The 27,798-nt window shown below is 45.2% G+C and overlaps 2 protein-coding genes across 5 annotated transcripts in view; both read right to left on the bottom strand.

Moving 5' to 3' along the window:
- Positions 1-23,097, bottom strand: part of arhgef10la (Rho guanine nucleotide exchange factor (GEF) 10-like a) — a 79,258-nt gene extending 56,161 nt beyond the window's left edge. Inside the window, exons 1-12 of one of the 2 annotated variants that reach the window (XM_057031471.1) lie at positions 22,725-23,097; positions 15,783-16,010; positions 14,763-14,790; positions 11,481-11,623; positions 10,422-10,511; positions 10,221-10,348; positions 9,061-9,156; positions 6,729-6,837; positions 6,460-6,560; positions 4,325-4,402; positions 2,266-2,445; positions 1,620-1,736 (exon numbers count right to left, since the gene is read on the bottom strand). In XM_057031471.1, the coding sequence (XP_056887451.1) occupies positions 1,620-1,736; positions 2,266-2,445; positions 4,325-4,402; positions 6,460-6,560; positions 6,729-6,837; positions 9,061-9,156; positions 10,221-10,348; positions 10,422-10,511; positions 11,481-11,623; positions 14,763-14,790; positions 15,783-16,005 (1,293 nt within the window). In that variant the 5' untranslated portion in view covers positions 16,006-16,010; positions 22,725-23,097. The remainder of the gene's footprint in view (positions 1-1,619; positions 1,737-2,265; positions 2,446-4,324; positions 4,403-6,459; positions 6,561-6,728; positions 6,838-9,060; positions 9,157-10,220; positions 10,349-10,421; positions 10,512-11,480; positions 11,624-14,762; positions 14,791-15,782; positions 16,011-22,724) is intronic. The other variant, XM_057031472.1, reaches the window with a different exon arrangement.
- Positions 23,098-24,281: 1,184 nt separating this feature from the next.
- The window catches only part of chd5 (chromodomain helicase DNA binding protein 5), a 47,661-nt gene continuing 44,144 nt past the window's right edge, over positions 24,282-27,798 (bottom strand). For all 3 annotated transcript variants that reach the window (XM_057031209.1, XM_057031206.1, XM_057031207.1), the window contains one exon: positions 24,282-26,840. In XM_057031209.1, the coding sequence (XP_056887189.1) occupies positions 26,713-26,840 (128 nt within the window). In that variant the 3' untranslated portion in view covers positions 24,282-26,712. The remainder of the gene's footprint in view (positions 26,841-27,798) is intronic.

Genomic DNA, 27,798 nt, shown 5'->3' with positions numbered 1-27,798 from the left:
ACATTTCTTTCTGATAAAAACCACCTAACATGGACCAACTACATGGAACAGAACTGTGATATCTATGGAAGAAATTACAAAAATGAAAGAAATTTTTTTTTTTGCCGGATGGGTGGCAACAAGCTGGGAGTGTGTGAAGAGTCAGACATGTGGGGGCACTTCATAATGTGGCCTGACGAGCACCGAAAGGCCAAGCGGCCGATTTGCCACAGGTGTCCACATCAGCATGCAGCGCTGAGAAGTGGGCAAATCACCTGCAAACCATGAGAATGATTGTAGCCGAGCTAAGGTCAGAAAAGGCTCGCAAGCAATAAGATCCCCTTCGTAGGTTACATGGGCAGCTCAAAAGCAAAAGTTTAATGATTTCAGACATAACACACAAACACACCCTCTGTTTTCTGCCTTCCCCCATGCTTAGTCTGAGCAAAGGCTGTCTGTTATGGCTTGGTCTGCTAAAGGTGTTGCATGTCCAATGGGAACAGTCTCAACACTAATCTTCTAATCATTTAAGTTCATTTTCAAGTGGGCTGAAGAGGATGTGGAGCTAAAAGATATTCAGGAATTTAATACTGTATTTCAACACAAAAGTGAAATTGATGAAAAAGTTAAACTCCTATTATATTTAGCTTCATTACGCAAAGATTGATGTGGCTAAAGTGTTCATTTCTTTGACTTTTAATGATATACAGAGTATTAAAACCCACACTTCAGTGTCTCGGAAAATTAGAATATATTTTAAAAAAAAAGTTCAGTCTTGGAAACACATGGTGTCACACTCCAATTAGCCAATTAACACCAATGCTTGGGAAGGATTCCTGAGCCGTTAAATGGTCTCTAAGTGTGGTTCTGTAGGCCATACAATCCTGAGGAAAACTGCTGACTTGACAGTTGTCAAGAAGATGAACTTTGACACATTTAACAAGCAGCTAGAAACATAAAAGGTCTTTGCTAAAGAAACGAGTTTTTCTCCGAGTGTCCAAGCACGTCAATGGAATGTTGAATGGGAGTGAAAATGTTTGTTACTGCAAGGTAGAGGTAAGATCTTAAGCCCGAGCCCGAGCCCAAAATGTCAATTATTACGTTCGGGTCGGCTTCTCTCTCGCTAACTTTTTTTTAAAATAAATATTTATTTATATATTATGTATACTAAAACGATGTATGGTTATTAAACTAGGAATACCTGTTATAAAATAAATAATTTGGTATATGGTAATTGCTATTTAACTACTAAACAGGAGCCGCAGAGCCAGAACATACAGTGCGCACGTGAATGCCGCGGTCCCGCCCTCTTTTTCATTAACATTTTATTTTTTCATTAAAAACAGGAAGTACACGTGAGAGTCATGGCCATTCCTTTTAGGCACCACATAATGAGCGTCTTGAGTGAGTGGCTAATGTTCCATAATGCTCTCCTCTGAATGCTTTACCTCTTCATTCCAACTCTATCACACACTAAAAAATAGTTCTAAATGTTCAGTATAGTGCATAAATCTGCAGTACATAACCACGTCTTGAGTGGCATCTGGCATCGCACGCGAGTTAGCCTCAGCTAAACATTAAAAACAAGGAGCAGAAAATAAAATCAAAAAAATGTGTAGGCATCACGTGTTCAGGCTCACCTTTAAGAATTCCAGAAATGCCGGTTTGGACATGCACGCCTTTTTGATGAGAGCCATGGCGTTTGTGAAATTGTTCACATAATCGCTGTAAACATCCAGCACCATGGACTTGGAAAACTGCAAAGACAAAAGGAACCAAAGGCCAGTATTTGTAACAGCAATGAAAAATGATTTGGAATTTCCTCTCCAACTATTGCCTAGAGATAAATTAATTAGAAAAAAAAAAAATCAAGAGCAGTGCCACGACAGTAGGGAGACATAACACACGAGGGTCAAGAAGGTCAAACAAGTCCCTCTAATGAGCAAATAATGAACACACATGTTGAGGGAGGTGGCAGCACAGCACACACAACATATTACTTCCCTCAGCAGAGTGTTACACAACCTATAACCTGAAGCTCAAATACGACAATGACTGGTTTAGAATCACAAAAGTGATTATATTCAATAACTAGACAGATGAAGAGAAGACACAACAATCTGTTGGTTTAGAGTCACAATAAAATCTAAACATATGTAACAACAACTTTAAAAGGCCATTATTAATAATGCAGAGTTGCCATTAGAATGTCTTATGACCAAGTCATATTTCTTCAGGTTGCATTCATGTTTCACACACAGCAAAGAACAAACCACACACACTGACCGAGGCAACAAACAAGTCTCCAATTTTCTCGCTGGTGTCCCATTCAGCAACACGTGACGCCAGTGCAATATGAAACATGGAGTGGCACTGTGTGATCTCCCTGATCCGATAAAATATGGGTCGGATCTTCCTGGAACTTAGTATGCGTGGGTCAGCATCCATCAGTGGGCTGTGGTACTCCTGGTGAAAGCATGAGAAAATAACCATGAGCATTTTGATTAAAACATGCTGTACTTTCTATGATGAGGGTTTATTCTTTTTGACAAGAAATCATTTCATTCTATTATAATAGAGTTTATCTTCAAATCAAAATAAGTTAAGGAATACAATAGTCACTTCTTTGAAGTCACTTGTGTGTTTTATTTCCCAACAGATCATATACCGTATTTTCACGACCATAAGGAGCACTGTATTAAAAGGCGCAGTCTCAGTTATGGGTGCTATTTCTGTATTTAAAACATACATAAGGCACACCGTATTATTAGGCGCATGCTAAAACATACAGTAAAAAATGACAGCGGAAGTAAAACAATGAGTTTCGACACATTTATTGAACAAAATATTCATTCTTCCGCCACAAAACCATCAAAGTTTTCATCTTCTGTATCTAAATTAAACAGCTGCACTATTTCAATGTCCAACATCCCGAATTCCTCTTCTTAATCATCTGAATCGGACTCACTGACCAGTTCCGCTTCAGCGTTGATTTTGTGAAAGCTTTTACAATACATTAAGACGGTATCATAGCCCATGCGTCTACAATCCACCCACATATGGTTCACTCTTTGTGAAGGAGTGTTCGCCTTCCGTCATCCAGCGCTCTGTCCGTTTCCATGGTAGCCAAGAACCACGGTGAACAACGACTTCTCGTGCCCCGTTGTCACCACTGTGCCGGTCCCTTTTCCTTCACTTTGTGGGTCAAAGGGATGTCAAAAGTCAGAGGGATCTCATCCATGTTGGTGATGTGGCTGGGCGCGGTTATCTTGTCGCAGCAGTAGGTGCGGAAGATGGCCACCCTCTCCTGGTTAGGGTTAGGGAAGATGGCCACCCTCTCCTGGTTAGGGTTAGGGAAGATGGCCGCCCTCTCCTGGTAATCCGCTGGCAGCCGCTGCGCAACAGTTGTCCTCGCGCGTATGGAGAGATGCTGCCGACTCATTAAGTGAAAACACTACGATTGCTCGATTGCCATTTTCAGCCGCATATTTGATGGCCTGCAGTTTAAAGTAAGCCTCATATGCGTCTCGCTTGGCCGGCGCCATTTTAGGGGATCCTTACAAGTAGGTGTCCCACTAATCGATTGGCGGAGCGTTTACCGTAGTGCACCCACCAAAGGCGCACAGCAGATTTTGGAACTCCACACACAAGGCGCTCCATATTATAAGGCGCACCGTCAATTTTTGAGAAAATCTCAGTGTTTTAGGTGCGCCTTATAGTCGTGAAAATACGGTAGGTCATCTGTTAAAAAGTGTTAAATGTGTCACATGGGCCAAACTCCTATGACTGGGAGCAACCCAGCATTAGCTAATCACGGCACAGAGATCCACACATAGCACCAGAAATTCATCCAATCAGCATCACCCCCTTCTAAACTTGTGTTCATATGTGTTTAAATTTGGTATAAAATGCATTGGCATTAAATACTAAACTATTTTCCAAGCACACCGACTGAGCAATTAAGAAGAGAAGATAGCGCTAGCCTAAGCTGAATCGATGTACTGAACGATTCATTTGAGAAAATTATCCACTTAAATTTAGGTTAAAAGCTTTCCGATAAAAAAAAACCTTGTTTCTTCAAGCTATATTTTTGTTTCGTGTTGGGTTTTTTTGCCGTTTTGATGAACAGCCTTGGAGAGTACAACATCCAAAATGGATTAGCATTAATTTTGTATTATTTCATGCACTTACGGCCGTTTGTGTAATACAATCATGGTTTATTCTAACATTGAGTCACATCAGGTGATTAAATCTATGAAGGAATGAGGATGCATTGGGGGGCAAACAATGTCCATCCCACGTTAGAGTGAAAGACTAGACTAGCAGAAAATAAAACGGTTCTCACCTGCAAGATTCTCCTGAGAGACTCCAGGTAGCTGCGCTCACTCTGAATGATAGAACCCAGGATGTGACGTCTGACGACCTGGCGAACAGCGCAGATTCAATGAGAGAAAAGGAGTCAGGCGAGAAGTTCTGCTGAACAACGACTTCCTTGCTAAAACTGTTCCTTCCTTGATAAATATTTTAAAAACCGACAGCCCCTCCAGGAGTCTGCAATGTCGGTCTTGATATTCAGTGTAAGGGGGCCACGTGCACTGATGACACGGTCGAATGTGCTGTCAGTCATGGACCAGCTGTGAGGAGCACAGAAGGAGACGACCAACTTTGTTGTCATTTCCTCTCATCTCAAGCCAAATTTCTTGGACACTCAGGTAAAAGAGAAGGGCTGCGAGAGCAACCGATCACATGGTGGTGACTCGGATCGGCTGGCGGGGGAGGACAGACCTTGCAGACCCTTGTGAGGGTCAGTAGGGAACATCCGGCTGAGCGCTCTGTCAAGGAGGTCTTCAACTGCCACCTCCAGGAGAACTTCTGAGGTTCGGAGGGAGGCTGGGGACATTGAGTGGACAACGCTCTCTGCCTCCACTGTCGATGTCGCAGATTAGCAGCAGCCATTCCCAAACCCAGCGCTGGAAACTGCAAATTAGGGATGCCATCAAGCTGGAAGACTTCTATTGGTCTATGTTGGCCTGTGGGGCTTCCACAGCAGTTGACCGGTACCAGTAAGCGAAGCTAGCGGCACCCGAGCTGTCCAGGAGGCAAAAGATTGCATATGGGAGATGTTCGGCGAGACCATGGAAGAGGACTATCGGGCGGCCTGGAGAAAGCTCTGTCAAAGCGTCTCCCGCCTCAGGAGGGGGGGGGGCAAAGCTCTTCTGACCTCATCATTGGCAGACGGTGAAAGGAACACTTCAGGGAGGTCCTCAAGTCCAACAAAACGTCTTCCACTGAGGAAGCGAAAGCCGACATTGCTGGGAACCTAAACCACCTGTGAGCAGCATGCAAGGCCAGTCTTCCCCCTCCCAAAGAAACAGGTACCATATGTTGCCAGTGGCAACGTGGCAGCCATGGCCATAACAAAGTGTGTTTATGACATGTAACACACGTAACATATTTTGTTAAATATGCCACAGATTTGGGACAATCTTTATTGGCGACGATATTTATTTAAAAATGTGTACGCTGATTTTTCTTTAACACCACATAATGGCTAACTTTTCGAAACACGGCGCAACGTAGTTCATGAATCGTTTGTCAGTGGCCAGTAAAAATGAGACATTTTACCCATGAAACGTAGTGATGCAAGTGAAAATGTAACTGTAATGTAATTACTGAGATTAATAGAAATAAAGTGCTGAATATTGATATCGGTTCGACACCTTATTAAGCAACCTTAAACTGATGAGTATCGTTAATCATTATTAATGATGCATAACTAAAGGCAAAAGAAGAGCGTATCAAAGTGGTACACTGTGGGGTGAGGGGGGGTTCTCCAGGAGTTTGGGTTTGAGGTCCTATGGTAAGGGATGTTCTGTCTCTGTACTTCTAGAGCAGACTCTGGTTCCATTGCCAGTCAAACCTGTTCCTGGTGCATGTTCTGGTCCTGTTGGCTTCATCAAGCCTGGACCTTGAAGCAGAGTTAAGTGGCTGAGATGAGGAGCGCCACCTCCAGGTCTGAGGCCATGGTTCTCGACCAGAAAAGGGGTGGTTTACTCTCCCTGGGTTGGTGGAGAGGACCTTCCTCAAGTGGAGGAGTTCAATATCTCGGGCTCTTGTTCACGAGTGATGGGAAAGATGGAGCGTGAGGCCGACAAGCGGATCAGTGCACCCGCCGCAATTAAGTGGTCAGTGTACTGGACCATCGTGGTGCAGAAAGAGCTCGGGTGGGGGGAAGTCTGGGGCATCTGTGCTTAGACTAATGCCCCTGCGATCCAGCACGGATGAAGATGAGACGACATAAGACAAGACATTTTTTTTTTTTTCAGAGACAATATTTAGCAAAATTCCAGCCAAAGCTTGGACTAACTGTTCAATAACAAATATGAAAACATGAACTGAATATGTCGTAATATTTGCACATTGTTAAAAAAGAAGAATGAGATGGAGAAAATAGAGGTGAACAGAAAACGTAAGGTGCACCTGTTGGCTCGTCAGCCCTTGTGGCATGGAGCTAAGCTGTGGGGGAGGGTGCTTCTCCTCGGACATGACCACATCCAAGTACCCAGCATCGTCCTCCTCTTCTGTAAGACAAAAAGGAGCTGGAGAATAGCCTCTCGAAACTGCAGAAAACCTGGGGTTCATTCATTTATTCATCAGAATGATTGCCAATAAACTCAGGAAGTCCAAATTAAAGATTTCAATAACTTCCTAAATAGCTAAAGTTAAAAGGAAATGTGCTTTTGCATTACCCATCTGATCTTTTCTCTGCAGGAAGGACACTTTACGCATGACAGCGATCTTGGTCTTCTCCAGCCCATCCTTGGTTCCACTCCTGGCTGCCTTCATGAGCTGCTGAACCTGGTCAGGCAAGTAAGAGAAGCAGATTTGTTCAAGCAGAGTTCAGAGGTCTTTGGGGATTTGACATCTGGGAGTGCTCCTCTGGAGAAAAGTGGTGCTCAGCGCGCTCATCATGAATCTGACCCGCTGCGACTCCCTGTGAGTCAACGTACCGCCTCCAATCAGAGAGCGTGTGAGCATATTATGGGAGAGTGAGCTCCACAACAGAGAGTCTCCCTGCCCCGAGACGGTGCGGGGCAACACGGCTGACCACGCCCCGAGCACAGCCAGGGTCAGAGGATTTTTAAAAGATGCTACTTCAGGAAACCGTTCATTAACTGCAGGGGGTGAGTCGCGCTGGTGGGGGCGGGGGTAAATATGCAGAATTGTATTGAATAATTCACACGGCTCATAAATGTGTCTGGGTATTTAATCGAGCAGGGAAGCAGAGATTTCCAAAAAAAATAAAAGTTGAGAGAAAGAGTCAAAGCAAAGTCCAAAGAGAAGCTGGGAGGGAGGAGGATGGGGTTGTGTCTAGATTTGTCTTCTCTGCTATTATGATGGCACAAATATATACGTCTGCAGCAGCCGTTTTTAAAGGTTACTCTCTAAATGAATGCACTGGTATATAAATCAATCAACTCCCAAATGGCCCATACGTAGCTTTTCTGTCTTTACATTTTACTGACACTTTAGATGGGGGAGATTTTCAAAAGAAGAAATGCCCATTAGCACTTCAGATTAGCACTCCTCACATTCAGATGAGAAGGAAAAAAGATCCCGTTACTCCAACCTTCAGTCTGGAGTTGGTGTAACATGTTGCTTAGTCAGGATGGCACGTCTACCAGGCTAAACTAGCAAATGGTCCCATTAAAAAAGGTTTTTCTTGCCCCTGCTGCTTGTTGGGGTTCAGGCCCTGGGTTCCTGTAAAGCACCTACAGACAACTTTGGATGGTAACATGTGCTCTAAACGCGACTTGAACTGGTGCACGTTCACACCCACCCTCCCTGACTGCACACGGTCACAAGCCTGATGACAGAAACATATATTGCCTCGCCAACTGATGATTTCAGAAAATCCCAATCAAAGTCAGCATCTTTCAGTCTTCAAGTTATTTGAAAACATCCAATAATCCACAAGGCCAGACGTGCTACATGTGTTACGTCTGTGCCACCGTCTCCATAACAGCCCCTTTTTCACCACGGCAACTTTTATCAGTTACCATGGAAACCCTTTAACAAACATCCCCTGAAATATAAACCTGGGGCCCAACTTTGCAGATTATGTAGATTTCTTGACAGGCAGGGCTGGAGAACACTGGACAGCAGAACACAACTTTGTTTCAGTTCTACTATTTTTAGAAGTGGATACTATTTTTACTTTTAGTCATGTGGAAAATGTAGCAAAAGAAGAGAAGACTTAGGAGAGGTCACAGAACAAAGGTCAGGAGGAGGAAGAGGCTGAGGAAGAGTGGGACCTCCGCACTGCAACGCAAAAGCAGCCATATCTGCATTAGAACAGCCAATCAGCTGGCAGAGCTCAGGGCACAAAAACCCCAAATTTGTGACCAATTTGTGACCCACCCACCCATCCATCCATCCATTCATCGATCTTCTTTAAAGATGACCTGAACAGCTTTGGGTATTTTGTTCTACTCAGAAACTTTATTTGCTGATCACTAACCCTAACCCTAACAACCCTAACCCTAACAACCCTAACCCTAACAACCCTAACCCTAACAACCCTAACGCTAACCCTAACAACCCTAACCCTAACAACCCTTACCCAAACAACCCTAACGCTAACCCTAACACTAACCCTAACAACCCTAACGCTAACCCTAACAACCCTAACGCTAACCCTAACACTAACCCTAACAACCCTAACCCTCACAACCCTAACGCTAACCCTAACAACCCTAACGCTAACCCTAACACTAACCCTAACAACCTAACCCTAACAACCCTAACCCTCACAACCCTAACGCTAACCCTAACAACCCTAACCCTAACAACCCTAACGCTAACCCTAACACTAACCCTAACAACCCTAACCCTCACAACCCTAACACTAACCCGAACAACCCTAACCCTCACAACCCTAACGCTAACCCTAACAACCCTAACCCTAACAACCCTAACGCTAACCCTAACAACCCTAACCACAACAGCAGACACGAGTTCTCGCTGGTGGGATCTGGGCTCCAGAAAGAAGTGACGGGACATCTAAAGCGGGACGTGTACCTTCATGTCGTAGTTGTGCTTGCCAGACAACTTCATGGCCAGCTCACGTTTGGTCTTGGAACACCGATCCCTCAGCCGGCGGACTTCAGGGGACAGCTACAAGTGTTGGACAGGGAGGACATGTAGCACAGGTGGGACGGGGCAGGATCACGTTCGGCCACAGCAGGAGGAGGGGAGGGGAGAGGAAAATCGAAAATGAAACAGGAAATGGAGGCATAGTTGTCAAGGTTAAAACAAGCTAGAGAGGGAAGATGCAGGGGTGTGGTCCAAGCTTTAGATGAATGTTTCTAGAAATGGAGGACTGCAGGCAGGACAGCGAACATGGCTCACATCCAGCTGCCAGGCCCAAAAGGTCCTGGGTTTATTATCTCCAGTCATAGAGCACAGGTGTTGTGCAACAAGTCGGGAAGGGGGGGGCTCCCACTCAAACCATCCTCTGGCCCGGGCAGCTCATCTTCTCTATAGGCAGCACAAATGTTTTCCCCTCATCTGATTTTATCCACCTTTGACAATTCGATTTAACTGAGGGGTTCTTGGATTGCTGATTAAATCTCACACTCTTTGGGTGTGTAGAACACAATAAAGGAAATCGAAATGCATACATTTACATTGATTTCACGAGTAATTAAGAGCTTCAAACCTCCACCGCTGAAGGATAGTGGAGAACGTGCATGTGCACACAGCGCCATCATGTGGAGCGCCGATGCTGTGCAGCCAGACGGCACAGAACTTTATGGAAACTTTATGGGAGGATCTCCTTTCAAAACGGCAGCTTCTCCTTTGGTTTCGTGTGTCGAGCCTTCACAGTCTTTCACAAAATTTCATCTGTAGATTTTCTAGGACAGGTAAGTTCTTGGTTTGATTTCTCTGTGCTGAAACAACTAACTTCCATCACAACCCCCCTAAAAGAGGCGAGCTCATGATAGGCAGGAGGCAGCTCCAGCTCCAGCTCCAGATGCCTTCTTCCAAAGCATGAACCAAGTCAAGCAGCCAGTTATATTCAGCTTTGGTCTCGTCAAAATGTTCCTTGCAGTTTGAAGTCTACTGTATAATCTAGTTTTAGGTGACCGTTTTGGTTTGATACTAAATGGTGACGTCGCACAATAGAACCTCAGCCCAGTGGAGCTTCCATGAAACCTGAACCACCGTGCCAGTTGTACCTTGCTGCGTGTTGCCGGTTTGGCCTCGCTGTCCGACTGCTCCTCGTAGCTTTCAAACTCACTGGAGCTCCAGCCGTTGTCTGCATCCAGAGGTCCACTGTCTTTCTGAACATCTTCGTATATCATATCTGGGGACACGCAAAAACACATTACTGACATGAACCTCCGACCAAAAATTGTGCGTTTGCCCTTGCTACTGACCTTCATCAGGGCAGAGAGGGTCCTCACTAGGAACATCATCATAGATGACCTCTGCCACTGTATCTGGCTCACATTCCCCCTCACATCCAGCTGAAAAACAGGGACACACAATGAAACAAACACCGCTCTTCATTCCAAGTTCACAAGCACGTTTATGCCACTGCTCTGTCCAGCATCTTTAAGCTAGTGACGATTGTTGGAGGATGTTCCATTGGCTGCTTAGTGTTAATGTGTTTCAGCCTCATTTGGCCACCTGAGTTTTCTTGATTTGGTTAAAAAAAAATGTGACTTCAGAGACCTGACAGCCAATAGCTGCAGCTTCCTCCATGAAGAACGAGGCAAAATTGACAGCGGCGATGTGAAGGGGGGGGTTAAACAGGGTTTTGAAGGTGGAGACGCGTTTGTGCATTTCAGTGATGTTGTTGATCTTGTAAAACACCTTTTTGCCAGAAGTCAAGGAGGTTAGCAGCAACCTGGCTCTTGAGATCTTCAGGTAGACCACATCTGAGCCATTTTTGCTCTGCCAGGACCACCCAACCACAGGTGTGGCTGGACAGACCAAGCAGGCCTGATGGACTCAGGTGATCCAGGGATGAGCTCAGACTAAAGCCACTTCTAGAGAGTGTGCTGAAAATGGGCAGGGTGGAGAATGTGGGTGGGGAAGAGTTTGCTGGGATTGTGAGGGAAGGAGACCCTGGGTTAGGGAGCAGGAGGCCGCTCAGTCAGCCTCACATTGAACTGAAGCGGTCTGAGAGATGCGGAGGGGAACCGATGAGCAGCTCTGAGCAAGAACCAGATCAAGCTCTTTGCTAGCTCTGTGCGTAGGAGGAGGTGGGTTCTGTGATTGTGGCACAAGACCCAAGCCGGGACAGGAAGTCAGGTGCATGCTGAAGCCCCCCAGGACAAGCAAGGGACACTTAAATCCCCCTGTTGTCCCGGTGGATGGGAGAAAAGTAGCAGGTAGTGCTTGACCACCGCCGTGGCCACAATGGCTCGATATGACCATTCAACTGGTTCAGGCTGGTTTTTACTGCGACTCCAAGAAACATGATGCTGCACCTGAGAGGTCCCCAGAGACGCTCTCCTCCAACATTTCTTTGCAGCGATCTTCTGAATGAACTGGCTCCCCAGCAGCTGAGGGAACCGCAGCAGAAACGTCTCCTGCTGGGACGGACGAGATGGACCCCCCTGTGACCAAAGAGCTGAAAGGAATGACAGGAGAGTTGAAATAATCTGCGTGCTGCCGTGTTTCTTTTTGCTGTTTGACACATTACATTTACACAAACCTGCCTGCATGACCTCCGTGTCACCCCTCCTTGGACATATTCATAAGACTGGAGAGTTTAACGCAGCTTTCTGTCGTGTCTGCCAAAAGAGCCACGTTTGTGAAGACACCTCCAGTTATATTTAGAGTAGCTCTACTTTTTTAAAACCACTTTCTGCCTGCAGATTTATCAAAATGACTCCTATATTTCACAGAGCTGCTAACAACCATCCTGGGGCTGGAGTGTCCCACGCTGCTCGTTTATGCTAAATGGACAACTTGTCCTCCACATGACTGATTGCATGACAGAACCCAGCATGTCAGACAGGCAAATCACATCTCATTTAATTTGTCCCTCTGCGACGCAATGGCATCATTTATAACAACGTTTATAACAAAGATAACATCCCCTCCTGGAGGGGGCCAAGAGATACACGGGAGGAGGACAAAAAAAAGGAGAAAAAGGCGACGCTGTGAAGGAGCCTTTCAATCAGACAAGCAGTGGATTAAAGAGGCCAAACAGCCACAGACATAACAGCAGCAGGTCGGACCATTAATTATCGCGAGCAGATGTGTCGTTTGAGGAACGAGGTCATCATTTGTCATTTCGTCCCGTTTCCTTCCTCTTAGCCAATTTTGTAGAATTCTATGCTAATAAAAGAGGAAAGTTCGTCATTCTCCTCAATGCAGCCGTTGTTCGCTGTCACGAGTAAAGTAATCTGAACATGCTAAAATGATTATGCTTATATAGATATGTATGTGTGTATTACTTGGAATTAATGCCTGAGTGATTTGGGCTCCATGCCATTGGTCCAGGCTGTGTCTGTGGTCCCAGTGAGCCCCACAGCTCACAGAGAGGAATAAATCATCATCAACGCAAACAACAGCCTGGGGGGGGGGGCACGTCCCAACGATGAAGCTGTCTGGATGCAAATCTTCCATCTGTTTACTTCCCTACAGCACTGGGGCCCGTACAGTAGTGGCCCCTGTAGATTTGCCCTCTGAGGGCTGTTGAGCTCGTCGTGGTAACTGAACAAGCAGGATCGGCTATCATGATGAAGCTTCGTTTGTCCCGAGGTCATAACTGCCCCCCCGCCCCCAGGCAGCCCACTCACGTCAAAGCATTCCCCATGACGTTCCGACTTCAGCGAACAACCGTGGGCGGGGACGCTCGCGTTAACGCGTGCACGCCGGCGTTTGATGCTAATTGGCCTCTCCTGTTGCCGAGACGCGCAACGCAAAATAACGTTTAGAAAAAAGAAAAGAAAAAGTGAACCGGATAAGTCGACAGAAATGGAGCCACGAAACTTTGCCACCAAAGAAGGAAAATAAAAGGTTTGGGCAGGTTGTGCTAACGATGACGTGAATAAGTTTTGTTCTTTTTTTGGAGGGAACGTCAAGCAGCTAATTCTCCTGAAGCCCCAGAAACCATCCGTGAACATTCATCCAGGCACAAACCGTCGTACACAATTAATCGTATCGTGATTTACCGAAATCGCGATACGTGTTCAGACGGATGATGAAACAGTACTGAAACATCAACCAGAGGTCAACCGGGTGAACGTTTCCGAGCTCTGGACAGTTTGGGACCCCTCGTTCTGGACCCCCGCCCAGTGGAAGCAGAACCGGGGTCTGGGCCAGGGTCCAGGGTCCAGAGCCGATACTGTGGCTGGTGGCTCTTCGTGGTTGCACTGATGGATTTTCCCGTAGGTGCTGAGTGTGAATATGTTGTTTTTGTTTACTTAAATTATCATAATTAACGAGGTCTTTCTGAACCCTGTTCCAGAACATCCATACATTCACGCACAAATGTTGCAACAGACGTCTTCAGTCTCTTAACATTGGTGGCTCATTTTCTAGCAACAGCACCAGCAGGGTGACCTCCGGGTGACCTCCGGGTGACCCCCACTCATCCATTCCTGTTGAATCTTTAAATACGAGGTTTCAAAAGGCTTGTCCATTTGTTCCAGCGTGCGGAAAAGTTGATTCCCTTTGATTTAAATTATAAATGCGTTTCAAACGTTGCAAAAACGTATTTGAAGTGATTTCGTCTCAGCAACACTCGCGGACGCACCTGCAGAAAGACACAGGTGAGCTCCCCGTTTAACCTTTGGAGCCCAGGAAGAGCAACGGGGGCTTGAATTCTAATGTCCACTGAAAACAGACCATAATACAACAGGAATGAAAATGTGGGCCTGCGTAGATAAGGGTGAGGTTTGATCCGTCGTACGTGCACGTGGCCATGAAAGCTGATCTATCTCAGCTCCTTATTTATGACATGAATCCAAACTGGGGAGGCACAGACACACTCAGCAGGTATCATGCTGCACACATGCCCACGCAAACACACACACATGCCCACACACACGCCCACGCCCACACACGATGGGATTCACACCTTCTAGTGGAGCCCAACACCCGCGGCAGCATGCAGAGCCACACCAACGCAGGCAGGAAACCAACTACAAACTAATCATTTATTAGTTCCACCGCACTACAGTACCCCCCCCCCCTCCCACACACACACACACACACCATCACTTCTAAGTCTTCAAACGCTCTAAAAAGTGGAGAAGATGGAATTCTGCAGTGTGAGGTGTGATGAATAAAGCGGTGTTGGTTCAACAATCACATCCTTTTCTCCCATTTTTGAGGCCGGAAGCTTTATTTCTGTAACACGCCATAATAAGGTGATATAATATGGTAAAAAAAAGAGGCCGAACCATTGGCTGGCTCACCAAAGATCTTGAGTGGTAGATGTGATACTAGATTCTTCCCTTCTGAATCTTCCTGACATTAGAGGAATCAGCTCCTGACTAACTACGTGTCCTTGACTGGACCCCTTCATCTTTCCTCTTCCTCACTTCCACTTGAAGAGGAACCTGTTCATCTCTGCTCCACTAAAAGAATTCTGTATGACTTCTCACTAGCCATGGAACCGCAATGCTGCCAGTCCGCCTCCCCGGCCCACATGAGGCCACCTCCCGGTACCGAGGGGAACCACACTTCCTCTGGTCACGGAACGCTGAACCCAATTCTAACCTAAAGGGAAGTTTATACAGGGGAACGCAACTCACCGGCTGGATGATTCCACGACTGGAATATCTAAAAGAAAAAGAGACAAAACCATTTAAAATGAGCATTTCAAAGGTGTCCAAAGGAAATCACACACACACACAGACACACAGACCACTCGAGCTAACACAGCTAATGCAACAAGCATTGTTCATCATGAGGAAAAGACCATAATTTGAAAGTTTGGAAGTTTAAATTCAACTTTTTATGTGAAATGCTGAAATGTAAAATGCACCAAAGAAACTGTTGTGGATTCAAAATACCGTCTAAACAACAATTCCATTAAAAGATGCCATGAATTGGCTTCAAATGCCGACAAAAATCAATCAATCAAACATCATTCTGCAGCATCAGACCCAAACCATCGGACAGAGTGAGACACGGGCCGACACCGCCGTGGCTTCTCCCCAATGAGGCAGCCAACAGTGGACGCTGTAAACACAGAGGAAGGCCCACAAGGAGCTCTGGAGAGGGGGGGGTGGGTTGCGAGAAAAGAAGCTGCAGCCACAGACAGAAAGGCCAGAGCCGAGAGCAGAAGCAAACCGTTTAGGGCTGAAAGCTGAGCTGGGAAATCTGTGCAAGAGAGCATAAAGGGTGGATGAGTGGAGCGCCGGCGGCCCCGTGATGACAGCTCGTCCTCCTCGCCACTCACTTGTTACAACCTGTGGAAACATGACTCACCAACAGGAACACAAACTCAACCGAGCTACCAACAAGCCAGAGGGCGCTCCCCGTTCCTCTGGGATATCCCAAACAGTGAATTCTAAAGCCATATTTGCACATTTTAATCACCTCACACCAGCTCGTGTGGCTGTCTATGACCTAGAAAATGAAAGGAAGTCATGTAATGGTTCAAATGTATTCAAATCAACATATAAGCAAGAATGCGCCCGAAATGTCACATTTGTCCTGCATGTTTGTCTGCAGGCAACAGGCAGGAAAACATCAACACAAAGAAGGCAACCACAATTGATGTGGCACAAGAGCTAAAGAAGATTGGGACTGTTAAAAATGTGTTTTACCTGTTGTGGGAACTGGAACCGTTCCCTCCTGTCCAGCAGGGGGCAGATCCTCAAGGGGCTCCGGTCTTTCTGAGACCGTTAGCATCCGACCGTGGATTCCTTCACGGTCCTCCTGCGTTTTCTCCTCATCGGAACTGTCATCAAACTCAAACTCTTCTCCTTGCTCCTCATCTTCTTCCTCTTCATCATCTTTCGGAGGCTGCCGAGATGTCGCAGTAGACATTGTCCCTGAAAAGGGGAAAAACAATCCAAACACTCAACACGAAATACAACCACTTTGCAATATGCAACATTTGCAACATCTGCAGAATCGATACAGGTGATTATTATAAGATTCGCATTATATTTTTTGACTGTTCAGGTTTTAACAGGTTTAATCGGTCCGTTTAATCACTTCAGATTTCTTGCTACTATACAAACTGTCCACAAACTCTTCTGTCCACATTACTGTGATTCTAAATCCAGGATCGGCGTCGCACTTGCAGCAGCTTCAATACCGGATCTTTGAGAAGAAGCAGAGGCTGATGTATATGTGAAAATAGCCACCAAAACACGACACAACTGGGTAGCGCACGCCAGCGTCAGCTTTCACTGTTCAGAAATGGACACAAGCGATGTCACTATGCCTGCTATCATTTTCAGGACATGTGAACGAAGCTTGCTAATGTGTGTGATTGCTAACACGTAGCTCATGCGCGCTGATGTCAACGACCTTGTTGTTTTCTGTGCCACTAGCACACAGCCTGTTTCAGCCAACCCACACTTGGGCTGAACCAACAAAGCCTCTTTGTGGAGGAAAAAACGTGCGCCGACCCCTAGGAAGCATTGTTTCAGCATTCGTCACCACAGCTTCGATTAGCTCGCAGCCAACTTTGCTGCGGTGTCCTCTCATAACATAACCAGTAAAATCCAAGATCAGCAACTTTTTCCTATGTTAGAAAAACCTCAGTGTATGAAGCTATTTTAGAAACCTGATTGAAAAGGCACGCAATAAAATCTTTCCACTTTTCTATCGGTGCGATAAGAAGACGTATATAAAATTCTCTAAATGTGTTTACGGAAATTTTATACACCAAAGTAAAGGAAAGAAAGTCAAGTTCATCCTTTAAATTTGCCATTATCAGGTCCAAAGCCTACCTATATGGTTCAGCCAAGGGTTACCTTCTGCCCCCTATTATGGGCAAATTTAACTTCAAGGGTGACCATTTCAAACGTGAGCGCCAGCATGACTTCAAACACACAAACTCTCATTTCATGTCACAACCAAAGTCTGCTGCAACTATGTGGACCATAGAAGAGGCACCAGAGAGGAGAACAGGTGATGCCACCTGAAAATGAAAGGGATTTAGCCCCCCTAACATATGCTATAGCAGGGGCTCCCTCTGGGACCCACCACAGAGTCGGAGATCTGCTGCTCCGCTCCAGCACCAAAGGATCAGTCTCTGAAGAGCAAGGCCGGGTCACATTTGAACACATTTAAACACAACCCGACCCGTTCAGTTAATTCTCAATTTTTATTACCGGAATTTAATGTTTAGCATGAAGTTGGCGTGTGCTTGGGGAAACTTTAACAGTGAACAGAATGTTAGAGAGATTTGAACCCTGAAGTTGGTGTTGAGATTAAAGCGGTTGGACCTGAGAACAGGTGTCTAGGATGTGACGGCGCCATCAAACAGTCGTGCTATGAACAAAGAAGAGCCGTGTGAGCTGTCTGTGTGGAAATGGTTCCAGCCAGTAGAATAAGATGCATCACAAAACAGAAATGAACCCAAGCGCTTGTCCACACCCTGCCACTGACCTACATAGAACGCAGAAAAATCTGCAACTGCGGAGCAAATGTGAGCAGAGAAGTGTAGTCTGCACGCACACACACACACACACACACACACACACACACACACAGCTGGTACAAGGCTAAATCAAGTGATTTCACATACATTACACCTTCTGTTGAATGTAAGGATTTCATTTTGCTTTGCTTCACACTACCAAACAGAACAGCCAAAGTGTAAGACCCCAAAACCCTGAAAAAGCAGTGAGGGATGGATGAGTTCAGCTTGCGAGTTTACTCACACTGACTGATTTACACTGTGGAATGTTTGACTATCACGCTAGTCCAAATCGATTGCTGTGTCCGAAACCACCCCCTATACCCTACATAGTGCACTCAATAGTGTGGACACCATTTTTAAATAGTGTCCGAATTCTTAGTGAGCATCGCTGTACCCCATGTAGTGCACTCAATGTATCCCACAGTGCACTGCGAAAAGTAGTGTACAACCGATGCACCCTAACTTGGAAATGTATCCCATCAGCCTTTACGGTATCACGTGTAAAGGCTGATGGGATACATTCTTTTAACGTAATTTCCACTGCGGTTTGATATATGAAATTTTTGGAAATAAGAACTTAAGGTGTAGTTTACAATTGTTTTCAGTAAGGGTCCAATATGATCATCTTAAAATATTACAACATATAGTGGGACCTCTACTTATGAAATTAATTGGTTCCGGAAGTTGTTTCGTAACCTGAAAATTACGTAAGTAGAGATGCGTTTTCCATGTAAATGCCCTAATCTGTTCCAAGCCCCCAAAAATTCGGACATATTTTTTTTTAGAAATCATAAAAATGCATCAAAACATGTAACAAATACATGTTACAATTAGATTACCACACAATAAATGTAGCAATTCAGTGCAAGGCTTCTCCAGGAACAAAATGAACTTTATTACAGGCTAATCTTACATTAGCCGTCATTACTAGCAACGAACGTTAACACTTGTGGTAACATCGCCATCTAATGGACAAACATACAAACACCCACAATAAATCCCTCAGACGACGAAGGTGCCGCTGGGATACACACAAACTTGTACATATTGACGTCCCTCCTAGCCAATGGGATTACAAGAAGATGCTATGCGATAGCCAATGAGAGCAGCTACAAGCAAGTTTGCGTTCGCTAAACTCCGCGAGCTGCAAGTACCAGCGGTAGCATATTTTTGCCTTTCGGATCCTGAAATGTATTTTGTTACAAGACGAAATATTTTCCCGTTGAGACATTTCGTAACCTGACAATTTCAATTTCGCATGTAGAGACGTTCGTAAGTGTGAAGAAAAAAAAAAAAAATCAATCAATCTTCACTGCCCCCCCCACTCTCTCACTTAAAATTGTTCTTTGGAATGGTCTGTTCCTCACCAGGCGACAGGATCTCAGTAAAAGAATATTTAAAAGATGAAAAGTAGCTCTGGATCCATTTCTTGATGAAAAATTGCTTTTATTAAATGTTTTCCCTGCAGCAGAATATGACTTGAGAATGTTCCATCATGTGTTGGCTTGAAAATGTCAAGGGACACCAATTATTTTAGGTAATAAGTAATTATTATTTTATTATTATTGACATTATTATTTTATTTATCATATAAAGTTATGTATAGGGTAAAATATTCAATTTTCATAAAATGACCGCTGAATGTATTTCGGATGGGTTAAAATAAATTAAATGGACTTGGCCACTTTCACCGTCGACCGGGGTCGTAATTATTATGCGACACCATGACGTCAATTTACATGCGCGAAGTGTCCGAATGATCATTTTAAATTCAGTGCACTACATAGTTCACTCAATCCACGTCCCCCATGTAGTGAGTAGTGAATAGGGAACGAGTGTGTGGTTTCGGACGCAGCCTATGATATCAGCAGACATTGGTGGCGCAACATCCACCACATCCAGGCCTCTGTCACTCCAATGTGAAATGGTCTCCTCTCCTTTCCTCTCTCTCTACCTAGCTAGCTGGCCATCAGCAGGAGGGTCCCCCTAAATGAGCCTGGTCCTGCTCAAGGTTTCTTCCTGTTAAAGGGGAGTTTTTCCTGTTACTGTTGCTTGTTGGGGGTCAGGCCCAGGGGTTCTGGAAAGCGCCTAGACACAATTCTGATTGTAAAAGATGCTATATAAATAAAGATTGATTGATTGATTGATTGATCCATCACATCCATCACATCATCACATCCACAGCATCCACATCCATCACATCCACAGCATCCATCACATCCACAGCATCCATCACATCCACCGCATCCACAGCATCCATCACATCCACAGCATCCATCACATCCACAGCATCCATCACATCCATCACATCCACCACATCCACAGCATCCATCACAACCACAGCATCCACCACATCGATCACACCCACCACATCCATCATATCCACCACACCCACAGCATCCATCACATCCACCACATCCATCACATCCACCACATCCATCACATCCACCGCATCCATCACATCCACAGCATCCATCACACCCGTCACATCCATCATATCCACCGCATCCATCACACCCACCACACCCACAGCATCCATCACATCCACCACATCCATCACACCCACAGCATCCATCACATCCACCACATCCATCACATCCACCGCATCCATCACATCCACCGCATCCATCACATCCACAGCAGCCATCACATCCACAGCATCCATCACATCATGACATCCACCACATCCATCACATCCATCACATCCACCACAACGATCACATCCACCACATCCATCATATCCACCACACCCACAGCATCCATCACATCCACCACATCCACCACATCAACCACATCCATAGCCTTTGAGAGCCACTACTGTTGACCACAAAGAGCCCGGTGTAGAGATAATTCTACCTGCAGGACTCAACATTTCCAGCTTTCCCAGAAGGGTTCCCATGACAGGACAAGAGGTTTTATCTGGACATAGTTGAGGGAAATGACTTCTGTTTTGTGCCTGTTAGGTTCAAACTGTTCATATAACAATGCTGTAACTACTTATTATCACTCCTGACCAGAACCCTGACCTACTTTAGCTGTTCACCTCGGGATAGCAGGGGACAACCTGAACATCCTGTGACACCCCATTCCCAATTTTCTTATATGTTCCTTTTGTATATATCATGCTCTGTTTTATCATGTGATGCTTATGCTTTATCATATGACGCTTACACTTACGCTTATTGTAATCTTACATGTTCGTGTGCTAGTATAAGAATAAACCTCACCAGGGCCCACACTTGTAGCTCACACTGCAGACGTGTGGTTGCCCTTGCAGCAAGTAAACTGAAGCTTCCGTCTCATTCCTCTGATGGCAACAGCGCGGGAAGAAAACTGATCACTTTTTCCCCCAACATAAAACTTGGTCCTTCGAGCCGGATCTCTTTTGAGATCACGAACCCGAGAAGTGCAACCCTGAAGACATCATCCATCGCCTGCAACGACACCGAAGTCTGCGACGGATAAGAGAAAGACCTGAGGACGTGAATTCGTTCCAGGCCGGCAGTTAGAACGGTTCCCAGCGCTGGATGGTGGCCTTGAGCTCACTGACGGGTCGCCCTGGCGGGCTTCCCAGCTTTTCATTTGGAAAAAGTTGGCTTCTGAATCAAATGAAAATGCAATTATTTATACAGCCCCAATCTGAAAAAATGAATCCCAACAAAGTTTTTAGGAGACTTGCGGGAGTGGAAGGCAGCACTGACCCACCTGAGAACAGCAGCCAGGTGATGACAGGAAGCAGCAAGTCCTCGTCAGATTCTATTCTTTTTCTATGGTCTCATCGTGTTGCATCATGAATGCACACAAGAAAAAAATTGGATGATTTAAGTCATCTTTAACGGATTAATAATACAAACACTCCGTGGTCGTTGGTGTAGTGCTAAGCCCTAATTAAAACAAATGATCAATAATTGCTGGAGGTATACATCACTTGGTTTGGGCCATTGGCTGTACAACCCTTTGCTCTGTGGGAAACGCGCCATTTCAACCTCACTTAACGTTTAGACAACCCTACAAGATGTCAACTCCCTAATTAGTGCACTATTTAGGGAAGAGGGAGTGATTGCAGCCAAACCCTCAGATATATGATCTTCTCCTGTAGCACGTTTGGGGCTGATGCTGCTGTCCTCTGATGCCACCGTCCTAAAAGCCCATATCTGCTCTGAAGCAGCCTGGAGTTGCTCTGTGTTTCAGCCTCGATTTTTATTTCAATGAGCATTGGACAGAATTATAATTTGTGATAAACATCAAAGAATAGAAGTCGCTATGCAACAGTTAAAGGAGTCTTCAATTAAATAATGCTGGAGTAGCAATAGATTACGTTTGCCAGAAAGAAATAATCTGAAAACATGAATTGGCTCTTTTCTTGAGCAGCCTGAGGTAGCTAAGGAACCACCGCTATGTAAAAGCACCGGTTACCAGGAAACAAGACAAGGGCTGTTGAAAATGTTGCTAGTTGTGGTCAAATAATGTTGCTTAAATGGTTTTCTAATAGCTGTCAGTGTGTTAGTTCTCGTACGAGAGGCCTTGGACCTGGCACTTTTAAACAGATGGAATAGGACCGCGAGCAGGACCCAGGGGCCATGTGAAACCATGTAAAACCAGAATCATCTTGATACTTTTTTTTCTCTGAATAGGCATGCATGGATTAGGACTGGCTGTATTTAGGGCTGGGCTGGGAGTGAGGTGCAAGAGCCCGGGTACAATTATACCAAGATTTCGCAAGTGAGGCAGAAACTGGCAGAGTCCTAGAGACAACGGGCAATCAGTTAAGGAGGACCCCGGGTTCGCTGTCTCTTCTGCAGGTTGTAACCCATCCTGAGGTTGTGTGAGAGGAGAGAAGCGCTGCTGAATGCAGGTCCACGCGTCCCACCTTCTAACCTTCCCACCTTCTCTGCTGGGACCTTTCTCTGTAGCCGGGCAGCTTTAATCGGTCAGGATGATGGGGACATTCCTAGCTCAGACAGAAAGGCAGAAAGCGACCGACACACCATCAGGGGGCCTTTTGGACAAAGGCTGCTGTCTTTGTGACACGCAAACATGCAGAGAAAGACGAGGCGGTGAGGGCTCAGCAGACATGGTTCCCTGGAAAGGAAATATCGAAGCTTCTCACCGTCTTGTCCTCAGTCGTGTGTCCTCGGAAGAATCTCCGGGCTGCTGACGAACCTTTAGCCTCGACAACCTTCCATTAAGCGTTCTTCAACAGAATGCCGGGCCCAGAACACTCCTGTTTATTGCGGGTGTAAAATCCAGGCTGCCACTGTGAGCTCCTTACTTTCCGGCAACTTGAACGCAGCACCGCGAGCACTGGCGGCTTGTGCGCGAGGTACCTCTTCAGGTTGTTGCTGCCTCGGTCCCTGGCCTTTGTCGCTTCCTTCCACCCCTGTCAGCTCCCCCACAGACTTTTCTTTAGTTTGATCTCCCTCCACCCACTCTGGAGATCGCTGCAGCCACCGCGGGCGCAGAAAGCGGGTTGACCAGTCTCACAGGGAACTAGCCAATGGTGGACGGAGAAAGTTAAACAGCGACCAATGACAAGGGCATGGCTCGGTTTTTCGACCAATCAAATACAGCTTAAGGAAATGATTAAAAGAGTGGGCGGGACTCAATGAATTACGGCTCTGCTTTACTTCCGGGTCTGTTGGCGCGTCATTAATGATGGCTGAGATTTTAAGTACAGTACAGGACAGTGGCCTTGTAGTTGATGAAATAAAGCAAACATATACTCAAGCTTTTTGTAATTACACTTATGTTATCTGTGTGTACATATATAGGTATTAGATAGGTTGGGTTAAATGCTTGGATTTCAAGAATTTTCTGTACGTAACTTGGGCTGCTTTGGTATTCAGTTTATCTGCATTTATAGTTCAGGTGTAGTTGCCCAAGATGCACCTTTGTGTGCATTTATGCAGGGTTGGGCTGCAGCCAAATGCCACTTTTAAATGTAACTGTCAATTCCTCTGGGAGAGAATGGGCTAAAAGAGAGAGGATCCCAATGTGTCTTCCCCCCCCCCCCCCCCCCGACTTACTTACTTGCTGTTATGGTTTGTGTTCTGCTGTGTCTTGTCCTTGTTTTCTCTGCTTCTCCTGCAGTCCTGTGTCGGGCGGAGGGATGGGGGGGGGGGGAGCGGTGAGACACAACTGTAGTTAATTCCAAGTTTGAGCAGCTACATAAACCATCCTCTGGTCAACTTATTATTATTATTATTATTATTATTATTATTATTATCATCATTATTATTATTATTATTATTATTAGTGCCCTGTGTTGTGAACTTTGAACGTTGTCTCTGTGTATTTTATTATTCTTCATGCTTGCATCATTATTATTATACATCAAAGCCATCCTACCCTCATCATAAATATCTATTATATGATTGAATGTACCAAATAATACACAGCAACAGAAATGTGAGCGTCTTTTCATTGAAGGTTTGGTTTTAGAGTTAATGAGCAGCATCTTCTTCTAACGTGATTGAGTTTCTTCACTTTTGAAGCTCCACTAAGTGTGTTGTCCAGTTTACCCTCACTCATTTACTGCAGGATCCTGCAGAATGTGGCATGCTGCACTGCAGGACAGAACTCCAAGGTCGGGTCCAGAAAGTCACTTGTGTTCATTATATGGGCTGGATTATTGACCTGAACTCTGAAAGAGGAGAACCACACACTGTTACTGTTGGACATATTTATTAAAACACATTCAACAAATACACAGAATACAAAGAAAAAGATGACAATTCACTTCTTCATCCACTTTGCTGTACAACACAGACATGGGGGCCTGAACATTGCACCAAGCTCATTGTCCATCAGCGCCTCCGTGAAGTGAACCGTCCTCTCGGCTGCTTCACATGCTGTGCATTCGCTGCAACAAAGGTGCCTTTTGTCATTCATTGGGGCCTTTTCTTTAAGCTTTTGAAGCCATATTAAAAAGCATGTACATACATTGTCAACATTTTTATTCTTAGACTGAAGCATTTTTTTTCTATTCTATTCTGATCTTACATTCATACTGACTTCAGTTTGATTGCAATTCATCTGCCTATTGAGTTTTTGAAGCCGTGAACACGTCCCAACTTCAGGGCAGAAAAAGTCTTTCTTTCCATTTTTTAATCTTTAGATTCAGTACAGATGACGCACGCTGCGACTCTATGGCCATACCACTGGCAGACATTTTTTTATTTTCCCCCAATTGATACAGCTGAGCAGGATTAATCAGAAAGAAACTGAAATATTTACATGTTTGTGAGTTTCTAACTGCATGTCAAAAACTGACATGAACAGAAAAATACTGAAAAACAATAAAGAAGAGACTACAATCTGATAAAGCGCTTTAAACCTTAATTGATGTTTTGAAACCAGTAATTATACCTCCAAGTTTGTGTCTTTTCAAAGAACGCTTTGTGAAGAAGACTCAATATGCAATAAGCAGGGTTGACAAAGGAGTTTAGGGCGAAGGAAGTAAGAAAATACACTTAGTAACTGTACAACACAACCAGTTCTCTTTTCGATTTGTCCAAATCCAAAGCCAAATAAGTGCCTGATCAATGGCTTCAGCTAAGCAGATGATACAACTGCTCTTTGGAAACAAGAAGAAAAGTCAAATATACGTCATGTACAGCAAAGATTCTGGAAACACCTCAAAGTAAATGAAATTATAATGCCTTTGTTCATTAATGGACTGTCACCTCAGCATCTAGGTGTGTCACAGGGAAAGAAGGAGCCAGGAAGCTGCTTGAGCAGGTGAAGCAGTGAACAGCAAAGTCTCAAACAATCTGCAAACGTGCAGCCTTGGTCCAACACAGAAAACGCCTCAATAAAGCCTCGATCTCACCAAGTCACACGCTGCACTCATCACACAGACGCATCTTCAGTAACGGTACCGCGTGACAGAGTGAATGTAATGCTCTTATAGCGTCAGAGAATTGGAAACAAAAAACAGCAATTCTCAACTCTAGACATAAAGTCAAATTTACACCATATACATATATGTCACACAACAGGGGCTAAATAGCCTCTTGGGATTTAACGCCAATCCTGCATGTCGATACAGATTTGTGTGTTGAATCCCAGTTTACAGTGCAAACCCTCTTGGTCATGACGCTAGTGTAAGGCTCTATAACATTCAGATATAAGAAGCACAATCACAATATCGGACCATACATTTAAAAAAAAAAATCATATCGATTTTTGTCACTTCCACAGCTTTTTTCTTCATGTATGTTGATTCTGATTCATCCATATGTTTTTACAACTGTTAATTATGATTAGATGAGATGATGTGAGGTAAAATAAACAGCAGTCTCCGAGTTCACCTAGTCCGAGAAGCCAACCGTAACAGGTCCTGACACCACAGTCAAGCATACTGTTTATGCAGGTTAGCCAGCGTTTACGTTTCTCCAATTTGCCCAGCAGGTGGCAGTCTATAGAGGGATTAGATTGACACAGAACGTGTCCAGCTACGACATGATCATGATTCCAGAAATGAAAAGCTTGTCCACTGGTTACCACGTTAATGACAAACTACTGTGATTGGAAAGAACAGTAAGAGTCCAGAGGAGAATGTCCTTACATTGTACCATGATTGAAATGGCCCTCAATGATGCAGTGAACATGTTCCAGTGGGGCAAAGTCACAGTGAATAGGCAGAGGAATAAAGTCAACAGAGAGAGAGCAGACATCAGGGGAGAAGCAAGCCGGCACAAACAAAGCAAACAGCTCTGAGATGAAAATCAGCCCCAGCTAAGAAAACCAAACTCGGTCATTACAACCTCGTCTTCAGTTAGACCTGACTGCAAAATGAAAATCCTCTTAAAACAGAAAAAAAACAAGCTTGATTGCTGCTCCTATGGTTCAGCTCTCCAGCAAAAAGGGCAAAGATCTGCTGAGATTATCATTCTTGAAGGATAAAAGTGCAATTCTTAAAATCGATACATTTGCCTCGAAAAAACTGATTGCCTCATGTAACCCCAGAGAGCTCCACTTCCATGATTGGAGACATGGACGTGGAGAGAAGAGAGGAGGACTCAGAAGAGGTGGGTAGTTGGAAAAAAATCCATCCCTGGGAGTTTCTGACCATTGGTCCATGTGGCAAAGCCAGTCTAGTCCTCAATGCAAATCACATCGCTCGGCTTGCCAGCCTTGAGGTCAGGCGTCATCACATCTCGTAAGGTATCGAGGGACTTCTTATCCATGTGGCTTACGGGTGGTGGAGGGCCATTAGTGGACACTGAAATGGAAAGAGGGTTAAGAGTCTTAACCTAAGACTGTGTAGAGGAAATCACACATAGTGTGGCTGTGCAGTGATGGTAAAGACATCAAAGATGTGAAGAATACAAATACAGTGTTCAAATCTCACCCTTATCCTTTCATTCACTTGTTGGCCATAAAATTCATCATGAAAATGTCATGTGTGACTGATCTGGAGAGCAGCCACATGCCAAGGTCACTGCAGATGCTCTGGTATAGAGCCAAGTAGAATTTGGAGTGAGTCCTTCCACCATTTCCACAGCGATGTGCTTCACAAAGTAGATATCCCAATAGACAACACCTGAGGAAAACGGTTTCCTCGCCCTGGCTGTGCGTACCAACCGCAGGCTGCCTGATTTCTCTCTGCCAGGATAATTTGGAACAGACTGCACCCAGTCTGTGTACAAGCTCTGACTGCCCTCCACCTCCAGGCCTCTTTGTGCTGGAACCTGAACATGTGGAGGAGCGGAGAAAGCTACGCCGGTCGCTACACCAACAGTGTCGCTTCTTTTGATAGCGGCAGGGTGACGGTGTGGGCCGGCATACTCGAAATCATTGGAGGGAAGGCAGACAGATATCGAGATGCGATTCTGCCACCAGTGGCTAACCCATATCTCCACAAAGTAAGCACCTGGGAAAGCTGCAGGTCTCAGATTATAACCAGATTTGTGAGGTGGAGAGGGCGGAATCGCCTGCCAGCAGTCCTGACCTCGACCCCAGCCGAACACTTGTGGGATCACCCTGTGGGATCACCCTGTGGGGTCACCTTGTGGGATCACCTTGTGGGGTCACCTAGTAGGGTCACCTTGTGGGGTCACCTTGTGGGATCACCTTGTGGGGTCACCTAGTGGGGTCACCTTGTGGGATCACCTTGTGGGATCACCTTGTGGGGTCACCTAGTGGGGTCACTCTGTCTGTGCCACAGTGTCCAACACAAC

Source organism: Takifugu flavidus, chromosome 4 (assembly GCF_003711565.1).
Source record: "Takifugu flavidus isolate HTHZ2018 chromosome 4, ASM371156v2, whole genome shotgun sequence".
Classification (NCBI taxonomy): Eukaryota; Metazoa; Chordata; class Actinopteri; order Tetraodontiformes; family Tetraodontidae; genus Takifugu; species Takifugu flavidus.
Note: the sequence above shows the minus strand (reverse complement) of the source record. Positions and strands in the feature narration are given on the sequence as shown.